This window comes from Oncorhynchus kisutch, linkage group LG14 (assembly GCF_002021735.2).
Source record: "Oncorhynchus kisutch isolate 150728-3 linkage group LG14, Okis_V2, whole genome shotgun sequence".
In the NCBI taxonomy this organism is placed as follows: Eukaryota; Metazoa; Chordata; class Actinopteri; order Salmoniformes; family Salmonidae; genus Oncorhynchus; species Oncorhynchus kisutch.
The window spans coordinates 56,067,890-56,078,027 of record NC_034187.2 but is presented as its reverse complement, the minus strand read 5'-3'; the positions used below and the strand labels follow the sequence as shown (position 1 = coordinate 56,078,027).

The 10,138-nt window shown below is 41.8% G+C and overlaps 1 protein-coding gene across 6 annotated transcripts in view; it reads left to right on the top strand.

Annotated features, from left to right (window-relative positions):
* The first annotated feature begins 7,442 nt into the window (after positions 1 to 7,442).
* col11a2 (collagen, type XI, alpha 2) overlaps positions 7,443 to 10,138 on the top strand; it is a 46,745-nt gene continuing 44,049 nt past the window's right edge. Inside the window, exon 1 of one of the 6 annotated variants that reach the window (XM_031788575.1) lies at positions 7,443 to 8,097. In XM_031788575.1, the coding sequence (XP_031644435.1) occupies positions 7,980 to 8,097 (118 nt within the window). In that variant the 5' untranslated portion in view covers positions 7,443 to 7,979. The remainder of the gene's footprint in view (positions 8,098 to 10,138) is intronic. The other 5 variants (XM_031788574.1, XM_031788576.1, XM_031788577.1 and 2 more) reach the window with 5 other exon arrangements.

Genomic DNA, 10,138 nt, shown 5'->3' with positions numbered 1-10,138 from the left:
TCCTCTGCTGCCAGTTTCTGGGAGCAAATGCTTTGCTGAGAAAGGATGCACTTGGCTATCTTTGTGTAACCCGTAGCGATAGTATTCGCTGAGGGGGAAATACCTCGTCAGAGCTTCTGACTAACCTACACAAGAAGTGCTGTTTGTCTGTCTCCGCTGGCGTGAATGAACATAAATACATTTAAACTTGCCTTTGGGGTCCTTTAGTGGTAATTTCCACGACAAAAGCTATAATCCTTTCTGTGACTAAATGACAGACAGCAACAAGACACAATTCTATTTGTTTCTAAGGATGGCTGCTGTAATGTCTGTTGATCAATGATCAGAAGTTTAACACCTCACTGTCCGTCTCCTCCTTGCGTGTTTTGTTGTTTTGTTTCTCGACTCCACCAGTCAAAGCCAGTTTTACCATCACTTCTGAGTGGGTCATTCGGCATTCGCCTCCAGGCCGCTAAATTTGAAATTAAGTGCAAACACTTGCAACACTCATTGCAACACTCTTGCACCTATATTATCAAGAAATAGTGCACGATAGACCAATCACTGTAAAGCCATAATGTAGGAGGATGCTACCTAATTACCTAATTCTTCCTCATTCCGTGAGGGTGTGGTTGATGGTATGTTTAATCTGGAACCTTTTAATGCTTGTGGGTCTGGACAAAAAAAAGTGAACTGTCCCTTTAACAGTGAGGTGACTGAAGGAATTCATTGTAATCATTATTCCAACATGAAACCATTGTAGGTTTACTGATTCAGAAATATACTGTTTAGTCATGTTGTTTAGTCATTCTCTCTCTTAAACACACTCACTCTCCACCTGTCTACCTCAATCCACCTCTCTCTCTCTCTCCCCCCCCCCCCCCCCCCCCCAACTCTCTCTCTCTTACCTCTCTCTATCAGTTTCCCCAAAGTTCCACCCTATTCCCTAGTCAGTAGGTCAGTTGAAGTGAACCCCCCCCCCGGTTGCCTGCCTCTCCCCTCCCCGCCTCAATTTTTTTCTGGAATCTCCCTGTGTAAATACTGTTTGATCCTTCTCTCTCTCTCTCGCTTCGTCAATGGCCCTCATTCATTCCCCCTCACCGTCTGCATGCCTCTGTACCCCCTTCCCTCCTTCACTATTCATTCCTATGATTTTTCTTGCCTGTACCTTTCCATGGCTTTCCCTTCTCCTCCCAACTCACTCACTCACTCACTCACTTACCCCCCCCCCCCCTTAAATTGCCTCATATCGCTTACCTCCATCTTTTGGCTCTCTATACATTTAGATGTATGCTTATGTGGGTCTTCTACTAAAGCATTATACAATTTTTTTTTAAATAGGGGTTTTGTTGATGCGAAACCCATTGAAGTTGTTATAAACACATATAACCCAGTATATTGGTAGGCTCCATATCATACTGAGTTCATGTAGTTGGCCCAATTTGCCACTCTCTCCATGTTACATCAGTGGCTCTGTGAGTATTGCTAATGGCCAAATGATATTTAATAGTGATTGTGCTAAATTATCCGAATCAGTGTTTAACTTGCTAAATTTATCACTGGGGATTGGGGAACATGCTGCACCTACACACACGCACCCAGAAATGTTAAGGCCTGGAGTATTTGAACATACATATAACCATTTATAAAGACATGCCTATAGAGGCAATCACACTCAGTAAAAAAAAAATGTTTTATTGTCACAGACACCATATGCAGACATCATACGCAGACATCAAACACAGACAGCATACACAGACACCATACACAGACAGCATACGCAGACACCATACGCAGACACCATACACAGACACCATACACCGACACCATACACAGACACCATACACCGACACCATACACAGACACCATACACAGACACCATACACAGACACCATACGCAGACACCATACGCAGACATCATATGCAGACATCATATACAGACATCATATGCAGACACCATACACAGACACCATACACAGACACCATACACAGACATCATATACAGACACCATACACAGACACCATTTGCAGACACCATACACAGACACCATTTGCAGACACCCTATACAGACACCATACGCAGACACCATATACAGACACCATACACAGACATCATATACAGACACCATACGCAGACACCATACACAGACACCATACACAGGGTGGCATACAAACTTCACTCACCCCACACATAAACACACCCACCTATGCATTCCCTCTCTCTGTGTAGGCCTCTCTCTCCTTGTCTCGCTCTCTTTCTCTCGCTCTCTCTCTCTCTCTCTAACCCGCTCTCTCTCTCTCTACCACTCTTGCTCTCTTTTTCTCTCTCTCTCTCTTTTTCTCTCTCTCTCTCTCTACCCCTCTCTCTCTCTCTCTTTCTCTACCCCCCCTCTCTCTACTCCTCTTGCTCTCTCTCTCTCTCTCTCTCTCTCTCTCTCTCTCTCTCTCTCTCTCTCTCTCTCTCTCTCTCTCTCTCTCCTTCTCTGAATGCCTGTTGTTAGTGCATGCATGCATGTGGTTAGTTGGGTGTGTTCACGGTCATCAGTGACCCATTCTATCGTTCATTTCCTTCTTTACCTGCATCACCTCTATCAGTGTGCCCAGGCCATGCATGTGTCAAACACACATACACTCCATGCTAACGTCCTACATTTACTCCCCCCCCCCAATCTATTTCTGTGTCATGTGGCGAGTAGGGTGTGTGTGCTCGGTTTGCAGCCCTGCCCAGTAAAATACAGACTTTTCAAGGAAGTCAGCAATAGAATATGGTCGCTTTATTGTAATTACAAGGTTCCCGTTTTGGAAATAGCCAGGCTACCCACAAGCACTTGCTGTGTCTGTCTCTACGGCACTCGTTGCTTTTCTTTTGCACCCCCCTCAACTCCCCTGGCCAGCTCTCGTTTGGTTTATTATTATTTGGCACACAAACTCAGAATCCCATTGGTAGATAAAGCACAGCCTTTGACATCATCATAGTCAATCAAATGTAATTAGTTTTCATTAGCTGAGTGTTAAATCTGGCACGTGGGACGTCAACCCTGGCCACGATGAACCACAGAGCCTTGCGGTCTTTGTCCTAACCCTAAAATGACTGCAGACAAATTAGTAGGCTTTATTCATTTAAAGAGGCTGACATTCAAGGTGAATTCAGTGGTTCAGATTGAACCCTAAAACCTGCTGCCCAGATTTAGTCTCTGAAGAGCATCTGCTTGTTTTGTCAGCAGATTTTACACTGTAATAATGTTTTTACAGTCAAAACTCATGGTAAAATGTCTTCTTCACATTGTGCCAAAAACTTATTCTGGGTGTGTGAAGTCAGTAATTTCGCCCATTTTGGTACATCCATAAGCTGTGGTACATTCATAGAGTGATATTCACCCGATTGTGCTTATGACTACTGCTGCTATGGGTGTGTGAATGCCCAGTGTATTCTCTCCAATGTTAGGCAACTTCTTTTTGTTGTTCATAATTAAAGATATTCAAAGATATTCTTGCTTAGCCGATGACCACACAACACATAATTCCCCATTCACTATTTCATCCAATTCTCATTCTTATCTGTCCTTTTCTGCCCACCCCTCTCCTTTCCCCGCCACTGTGTATTTGGGAACCTCTGGTTCAACAAAAGCTGTGATTATAGCAATTTTAAAGGCCCAATGCAGCCATTTTTGTATCAATATCAAATCATTTCTGGGTAACAGTGAAGTAACTTACTGTAATAGATTTCCATTCAAATGGGCAAAAATAGCTTTTTAGCAACAACAAGAAATTCTCAAGCAAGAATTTTGCTAGGATTTTTTCTGGGCGTAGTCTGAGTGGGCAGGGGAAAAAGGAAAACTAGCTGTTATTGGCAAAGAAGTTTGGAACTCTCTTTGTTATTGGTCTAGTGACCAATTTAATGCATGGTGATGTCACCATGGAAAGCCGGAACTCCCGCCCATGCAAACCTGCTGATTAGAAGGTCTTGTGTACATTGTATTTTCAACTATCCGGAAATAACACTGATCAAATGATTTCACACTTTTACAGTCTTTAGTTTCATCAGCTATTGTGCAATGTGGTTTAAAACACAGGAAAATCTGCATTTTGGGGCCTTTAATATGGAAACAACCTTTAGGCTACAGTGTACCAGCAGAGCATGGCACAAACACATACCAAGGCTCTCTCTAGGGTGTCTCTTTTCACAGCTTGCGGCATCCACACTCCGGCTTTAGGGGGCAAAACCACAGAGCGTCCAATGTGCTCTACAGTCCAAAATAAAACCATAACATTGTCACAGAGAGATTTTTGATTGTGTTTACCCCATTGCATGAGGAATTGTGTTCCGTTCAGTTGTCCAAGAACAGAGATGCTCTAAGCTTTTTTTTCAATCCACATATGAGTTCTGGTTGTCCCTTTTTTAGGTTTTCCAATAGTAGTCTTGCTGGTAGCTATGAATATTGTCTGAGCGCTGTTGCCATATAATCCCTGATTCATAATTGGTGGATGCAATAGTTGATGGTTGGTGACTATTGAGCAGTGTATTAACATTGGCTGATGAATTATTCTTTTCATTGTATTTAAAAAAATACTTTTCCCTATAGTTTCTTATAAAGGGGAGCATGATTTTCATAAGAGACCTTTCATGCAAAAGTCTGGACAGTGCCAGTGTACAGAACCCTAAAAAAAGACCTTAGTCCTTTCTACTTCTAAATGATCCCTTACTTAGTCCTCGGAATTGCAGACTAGCATCCAGTCAAGACACGAGTGATTGGGACTGAGAGGTGGGATGGTCAAAATACCACAAAATATAAACGTTTTTGCCTTCAGAGACTCAAAGTAAAAAATAGGGGAGAAATGAGAGGGAGGGAGTGAGAAAGAGGCAAAGAACATCAAAGGATGATTATATTTCATTATTGCCCTCTGGCTCTGCGTTCAAAGATATGTACTAAACACAGGTTTTGCCGTACAGCAATTTACAAAGCATAAAGCCAGACCGTATATCTGTTCTTATGATAACTTTGAAATGGAGAATAATATGGACGTTTAAGTTTACGATAGACAGGGAGAAGTATTAGCAGCCCTTTGAAACAACCTTGTATGAAAGGTTATTCCTCATTCAAAGAAAACTATTAGAGGCAAGATGCAATTAACGGAACATCTTACGATTGAGATGTATTATAACAGTATATTTGATTGGCTTTTTCTTTAGTGCTGGGCCGCAGACTTCGCCAGTTTTGACAAACTACGTTTGTTAAAGACGTGCAGATGTGACACTTTTGGGGGGAAAAAAGAATACCTCTTCAGCAATACCGTTTCTCTTGTTGTCAGATTGAAATCAAATGTAAAACATCTCAATACACTTAACTGTAAAAATGAGAATTTAAAAAAACAAACAACATAAGAAACGAGAAATATACATTACTACAAAATAAAGTATACAGAACTGGAAATAATACACCTCGATCCAGGACCCCAGACTATGAATAACTGTCTTCAGGTCACAGGGGAGGTGATTGAGGCAGCCAGTGATCTCTAACTCTGCTACACTATACATATACAAAAGTATGTGGACACCCCCTGCCACACTCACTACCGAGTTCCGATAGTATACCTGTAGTTCCAAACGGCCTATGGTATCAAAATCAGCACAATAACTGTTTGTCGGGAGCTTCATGAAATGGGTTTCCATGGCCGAGCAGCTGCACACAAGCCTAAGATCACCATGCGCAATGCTAAGCATTGGCTGGAGTGGTGTTAAGCTCGCCGCCATTGGACTCTGGAGCAGTGGTAACATGTTCTCTGGAGTGATGAATCACGCTTCACCATCTGGCAGTCTGACGGACTAATCTGGGTTCGGCAGATGCCAGGAGAACGCTACCTGCCCCAATGCATAGTGCCAACTGTAAAGTTTGGTGGAGGAGGAATAATGGTCTGGGGCTGTTTTTTATTGTTCGGGCTAGGCCCCTTAGTTCCAGTGAAGGGAAATCTTGAAGCTACAGCATACAATAACATTCGAGACGATTCTGTGCTTAAAACTTTCTGACAACAGTTTGGGGAATGCCCTTTCCTGTTTCAGCATGACAATACCCATGTGCACAAAGTGAGGTCCATACAGAAATTGTTTGTCTAGATTGGTGTGGAAGAACTTGACTGGCCTGCACAGAGCCCTGACCTCAACCCCATCGAACACATTTGGAATGAATTGGGACGCCGACTGCGAGCCAGGCCTAATTTCCCAACATCAGTGCCTGACCTCACTAATGCTCTTGTGGCTTAATGGAAGCAAGTCCCAGCAGCAATGTTCCAATAACTAGTGGAAAGCCTTCCCAGAAGAGGGACCAACTGGGACCAACTCCATATTAATGCCCCTGATGTTGGAATGAGATGTTCGACGAGCAGGTGTCCACATACTTTTGGGCATGGGTTCTATATCATCAGATCTAGGCAATGCAGATTTCCAGCTCTAACCATTTGTAATGGACTTACGATGGAATACTTGACCATTTCCATCAATGACTAGCACAAAATACTTCCCATTGTAGCCGTCAATCCATCTGACGATCAATGGATATTGATAGAAAATGTTGTTGTTGGCAGCCCTATATTTTGATTGTCTTCGAGGCCCACTGCCCTGCCTAAGAAAAAATATGGGAACACTAACATCAGTGGCAATCAGAAAATGACATTTAAAGGTATATAATAATAATATTGGTTAAACTTTACTTAAAGCATCCAGCTAGCTTTATAACTTGATATAATCACGTATAAGCATTTATAATGTCTTATAGCAAGGCTTTTAATGTTTTATGTATTTCTATGCATATCATTTTCAACCATCTCAAACGTCTGTTATTTAGTCTAGATCATTATGAGATTATTATAAGACATTATAAAGGTGCCATACATGCATCATGACATACCTGTAGGCTGCAAGTGGTCAATTCAGCGGATGGATTGATATTCAATGTATGTTTTTAATAAAAAAGGAACTGACCCCAACTCTAAACCCGAACCCTGTTATATCTAGCCTACTCATGTAAACCCCCAGTGTCATAAAACAGCTGTGGGAATGAAAATGGACAAGTTCAAGTTATGATCATGAGAAATGTGCCTGCTCTGCAATAAACGTTCTCACTGTCGCACCTGGGTTAGCCGCTGACGCCACGTTGGACTGACCAATCAGGCTTTACAGGAGCACGGGAAGCTCGAAGGCATCTTAATATGGGCGTGGACTACATTCGTGTGCGAGTTCGGACAGCGAAATGATTGGCTGTGGCAATTCCTACACTGTTTTTGCAGACCCATCCGGCCTACAAGGTTCGGCTGTTTTATCGGGATATACCGGGACTGAAACAAATCTGTTTGACCGACTGACAGACAGACAGACGGACGCTCGTAATTTAACAAATCTAGCATATGCCTGGAGAGAGCGCAGCACAGTGCAAAGGATACTAAAACAAGGATGAAAAGTAGGAAATAGAAGGCGCGACAGCAATTTGGACCTAATAAGAAGGCACAGGTTTACGTAACCTACGTGTGCCGCGCGCGTTATTACGCACAATCTCTCCCTCCCTCCTTCCCCACTGCCACTCAGTCATTCTCTCTCTCCGCACGCACACACACGCTCCCTCACTTTTCGTGGGAGAAAGTAGGAAGGGGGAGAGAGAAAGAGAAAGGAGAGAGAGTGATTTCAGGTCTCTCTGCTCTCTCCGTGGTGGGTACTCATATCCACTCCGCTGACTCAATGGAGCTTTAGCACTAGGGATATAAAATCAATATTTATTGCCCGTACCCCTTTTACTATTTAAAATTTGTACATAGCATAGGTAGATATAGGTCACTTATTAAAGAAGCGTTAAGGAGAGGTAAAACACGTCTCCAGAGGCGAGCCTTTTTCTTCTTTTTTTTGCCTCACAGGAGGTCCAGTCGAAACTCTCTTCGACTGACTTTCTGTGAGAGAGGATATCTAATTTGAACATATCCTACTTTATAGTCCAACGTCAAACAACTAAAAAACTATGGATATTCGAGATTGCCCCTTTCGGAAGAAGCGGAGACCATGGCGCTTGGACTTTTCCTCTTTTGCCTTGGTAACCCTGGTGCTCGCGCTGTGCCAACTACCCGTGGCTCGGGCAGGTAAGATGGCTTTTATTTTTGTGCGTTCCAGTGAGACTTTGTAGCTAAATATTTGTCTGAAATGCCATGCATATTGTACCACATCTCAGAATTGTCAAGCACTGTGCTATTTGCTTTCTAAAAGTGATGCTCTTTGGCATGATTTCTAGCTTAGATTTACAGGTGACCTGTGGTAGTTTAGCCTACTGCTAGCCAACATTACCCCAAAACAGTACATTCTGAACAGGGTTTATAACTCATTTAATGTTATTCTCAAACAATATTTTAAGGCTTTTTTCTTTGTCTTCTTCCTCAATTGGCCGTAGTGAAACGCGCTGCGCTGACAGGTGTCAGTCAGTGCCCTATTGCAGTTATCCCAACGGCTCAACCATTTCGGATATTTAGACGCTTTTTGTAGTTGTTGTGAATGTAATGTTTTATTCTAGATTTGACAATAGCTTTAAACGCAAAAGGTTTTTCAGGAGGAATTAAGTTAGGTTTTTGACAACCTCATGCACCCATTGCGCATCGATGCGCTTGTCATTCCAGACGGGGCCATAGGATAGGACGGTGCGTTCAGCAGCCGACATTATACTGAGATAGGCTACTTTGGAATTGACGACTGATTTATCGTTCTCTTCACTACTGGATGTAGGTATGTGGATATACAGTGGCAACGTCAAAAAGTAACGACTGTGGACATTGTATGGTGACTTGATAAGATATTTATCAGTTCACCCCGCCCCTCCCCATCACCATCGCCTCTCATCACTCTTATTGTTGTGTGAGGATGGTTTTGCATTGTAATACAGTGTATGTACAAAAGGCTGTTTTGTGTTCCATCCTGTCTTTAGGCCTGCTTGTGATAGCCCATAATGTTACGTTGTTTAACATTGGTCACCTCTATTGTTTTGTTTTTCGGTTTCTAAAAATAGTTACCATTTTTTTTATTAAGTTAATGTATCATGATTGAATCATATTATTGATTTATGTGATCCTTTTGAACAATAAGCAGTTTAAAGCGAACAACAGCTTATGCTTAACAATACCCTAATCGACAATAGCCGATCAATACTTTTAATTAGGTCTACTAATAATTTAGCTTTTTTAATCAGTTATCGTTATGATTATAATACTTTTAATTATACATGGATAACTATTTATTTTACGATTCAACAGCGTCAATGTTTTTTCGGAGAATTTGGTGTCAAAGAATGTCTTCTAGGCAGGACGGTAATTCCGTGATTGACCACTACATTATAACATGCGCATTTGGATGTTTCCGTCATGTTTAATTAACACAGAGGTACCATTCATTCCCACAACTCTACTAGTTATGGTCTTAGTAAAATGTTACTTCCGTAGAATTGAACTTTTATCAATTATTTATTTATTCATTTGGACATAGGTAACTAATAATAGGCCTACAATTGATCCATTAAAGGTGACACCTTATTATGCTAATATAATAGGCACTCGTATAATTATATTATAGCATAACAATAATATCCTACAGTTTTATATAGCAATTGCATAGTGAGCTTTATCCCAAATGTATGTAAAAAGAGCACTGCTTGTGGTGCCTGCATGGGAAACTTCTTGCAAGATATTGGCAATGTAATATATTAATATAGCCAACATTTTCAAAACACATAGCTATTCTCTTCAGGTGCGACATTGAATGAATGCGACTTTATTCTTCAGTTTTGGTTAATTACGCTCTAATGCCCTAGGCGTTTTAAGTGGGAATAGATGCTGGTGTGTACGGATGGGGGTTTGTAACATAATGTGTGCACTCTTCTGTTTTCCTTGGCTCGAGTACGAATTTCAGATTGCCGAGCCGATTGCATTTTCCCGTCGTCCGACTGCTGTGTGTATTTTGGAGGAGGAAGTCTGAACATTTTTGCTTTTTATGAATAGGTTATTATACGGGAGTGTGCGCTTCTGCGAGAACGAGTCGGGGAGAGAGAGGTACGGAGATGGAAAGCGTATGTGTCTCGGAGTGTATGTTCGCTTTGTACAGTTGTGTTTTTTTATACGTCTGTGAACCCTATGGATTTTT